Below are 2,903 nucleotides of genomic sequence, written 5' to 3'. Positions count from 1 at the left end.
TCACGGTTAGTTGGAGGGTGCTACACCATGGCTCTAATACGCTGTTCTCCAATCCTCATTCTTTCTGGAGGCTCACCTCCTAGGCGCCCAAAAGCCATTCCATGAAATTCTGTCAGGAGCAGCAGCTGCCCCGCAGCTCATAAGCCATATTCAGGATAATGATGATGGGTTACATCCCACCTCCTATACCGGTGACTCACATTTCCATTCAGCAACGAATAGACTAGGCGAGTTCTTACGATGTGGATAACCGCCAACCAAATACGAGCGGAATATAAACCAACTCTACTAATCAACGAGATATAAACTTTTTCAAATCGCTATGCTAGATGGTAAGCGAAGTCAGACTCACGCTGCAACCCGATATTCCGAGCCAGGCAAGTCAACGTTCACTTCCAGCGAAACACACGATTTTTGCTATTAGGATACTATCCATCCTCCTTGCTATGCTATATGTCGGATGTATTATGTCCCAGTCATCCGCGCAACGTGGATCTATAGTGTAGATTCTATACACGTCGTGTGGAACACGATGTCATACAGCCCCGATTGGAGACATCCAATTTTCTTATAACACTGACATCCAGCTTCAACGAGCTTCAACCAGCTCTCGAACTATTGCATCTAACCTTGTCACTGGTAAGTTCTCAGCGTGGAATTCTCACATTACCACCCTCCGTTATCCCCATTCTCATGAAATTGAGTCAGGCGAGTCAACATCCGCGCATCAGAACATCTCAAGAAGAGGTTATACATCATATTTCGTATCACGTGCCGATGATTTAAAATCTTGTATCAGATCAACGAATGCTTGTGGAACCCATTGACAGATCAAATAGAGCTCATTTGCAATGCGACGTCACTAACCGAGGTTCAACCCACTCAAAGTAATACAAAAATACTATACTCACTATATTAGATGGTAAGTAAAGGCAGACTCACGCTGCAGCTCGATAAGTTCGAACCAGGCAAGTCCACGTTCACTATCGAGTCGAGAAGCCTAACAAGGCAAGTCAACATTCACGCGCCCGAACCTCGTATAGTATATTATATTTCGTACTACGCATACGTGATATATTTTATACCAAGTACCGATGATCACAAATCACATTACAGTTCAAAAATATTTCAGGGACTCACTGACGAGACGAAATTGACCTCCCCCGCAATGCAAAACTTAGTTATCAGTACTCACCGAGATCCAAAGATTGACATTCAACCACCACATCAGTCAGGGGTTGAGTTTCAACGATTGAAATTTAACTCACTCAAAGTAATAAAACATTCTAGAGCCGTTAGGCTAGAGCATGGTACGTGAAGTCGAACTCACACTGCAACCCGATACAACAAGCCAGGCAAGTCAACTTTCACTCCTAGCTCACCCACAATCATTGTGGGATTGTGTCATTATGGCATCCAGCCTTCCCCCAGTGGCATCCAGCCCTCTTACAATGGCATCCAGCCATCTCACGTGGGCATCCAGCCATCTCAAATTGGCCTCCAGCCTTCCCCCAGTGGCATCCAGCCCTCTTACAGTGGCATCCAGCCCTCTTACAGTGGCATCCAGCCATCTCACATTGGCATCCAGCCATCTCACATTGGCATCCAGCCATCTCACATTGGCATCCAGCCATCTCACATTGGCATCCAGCCATCTCACATTGGCATCCAGCCATCTCACATTGGCATCCAGCCATCTCACATTGGCATCCAGCCATCTCACATTGGCATCCAGCCATCTCACATTGGCATCCAGCCATCTCACATTGGCATCCAGCCATCTCACATTGGCATCCAGCCATCTCACATTGGCATCCAGCCATCTCACATTGGCATCCAGCCATCTCACATTGGCATCCAGCCATCTCACATTGGCATCCAGCCTTCCCTTAATGGCATGTAACCCCCAGCCAAACGACAATTCAAAACTTCGACCGAATTCAACGACCAAATAATCTACGATGACATCTAATGAATGTTCCCTCTCTCACAGCGAGCGCTTCAAAGGAAGAACGAATCACAACCATCCGAGAGGTCATATCACACTGAATTCGACGCATTCGAACCAGGCGAATTGACAACTACGGTAGCGCGAAACACTAAGTACGTTACACCTCCCTCTCGAGTAGAATCCTCTTCGCAATTCAACCCATAGTCCCCATTAGAATGAAATTTTCAATTGGAGACGTCGAAACGAAGCGAGAGATGCCAAACGCTACCTCCCAAGTGTACTACATTACAACCAGTGCCTGAGCTTTAGTCAGAAGCCCTATAAGCTCCTGTCCAGGGACGCCGCGTGGAGGCACTCAGGAAAGTCCCCATTAACTAAATGGTAACTGGATATTAATCGATCAAACACCCCCCAACCACATCACAAACCATTCGCTCGTTTGTTGACCTAGCCCAATAAATTGACCTTCATTGACTGCACGGTGCAGTCTGCACTATGTCCTGACGAGAATTTGAAGCGGAATGTCTGATGATCAGGTAACTATACTAACCGCACCAGTTATCTTGAAGGCGAAGTATCCTCGTGGCGAGTGATGAGTAATGCGTACCGATGTGAGTACGTACAGATGTAGGGCGAAGACGCGCGAGGCGCGAGTGGAAATACATCCCGGGGATCCGACCTGCCCGGCGCCGGATGCCGGGCGAAGCCCCGTGGCCCAGCAGCGGTGCCACCGCTGCGGTGGTCCACCGCCCAGGGCCGTGTGGGTCATACCAGAACTGATGATATCCTCCGGGCATGGATACAGCTCGACTGTGAGGAGCAGGGCAAGCAGGAGCCTCGGCTGTCATCTCTCTGAGTTGTGATCTTCTGCACGTGTCAGGGTCGTCAAATGAAGACTGCGATTTTCAAGCCTCCCAAAGGCTATGCACTGCATAGTATGCAGTGCGTACTA

General features: G+C 48.2%; 1 protein-coding gene across 1 annotated transcript; it reads left to right on the top strand.

Annotated features, from left to right (window-relative positions):
- Window positions 1-322: 322 nt before the first annotated feature.
- Window positions 323-1,899, top strand: Pmar_PMAR003841 (hypothetical protein; the record flags this gene model as incomplete). The annotated part of the gene is made up of 4 exons (XM_002783704.1): window positions 323-332; window positions 544-639; window positions 800-887; window positions 1,421-1,899. Coding segments are annotated over 4 exons (673 nt in total), but the record flags the coding sequence as incomplete, so codon positions are not given.
- Window positions 1,900-2,903: the final 1,004 nt, after the last annotated feature.

The sequence above is a fragment of the Perkinsus marinus genome (genome assembly GCF_000006405.1).
Source record: "Perkinsus marinus ATCC 50983 genomic scaffold scf_1104296936308, whole genome shotgun sequence".
NCBI lineage: Eukaryota > Perkinsozoa > Perkinsida > Perkinsidae > Perkinsus > Perkinsus marinus.
The sequence above is the reverse complement of the archived record's forward strand: the minus strand, read 5'-3'. Positions and strand labels throughout refer to the sequence as shown.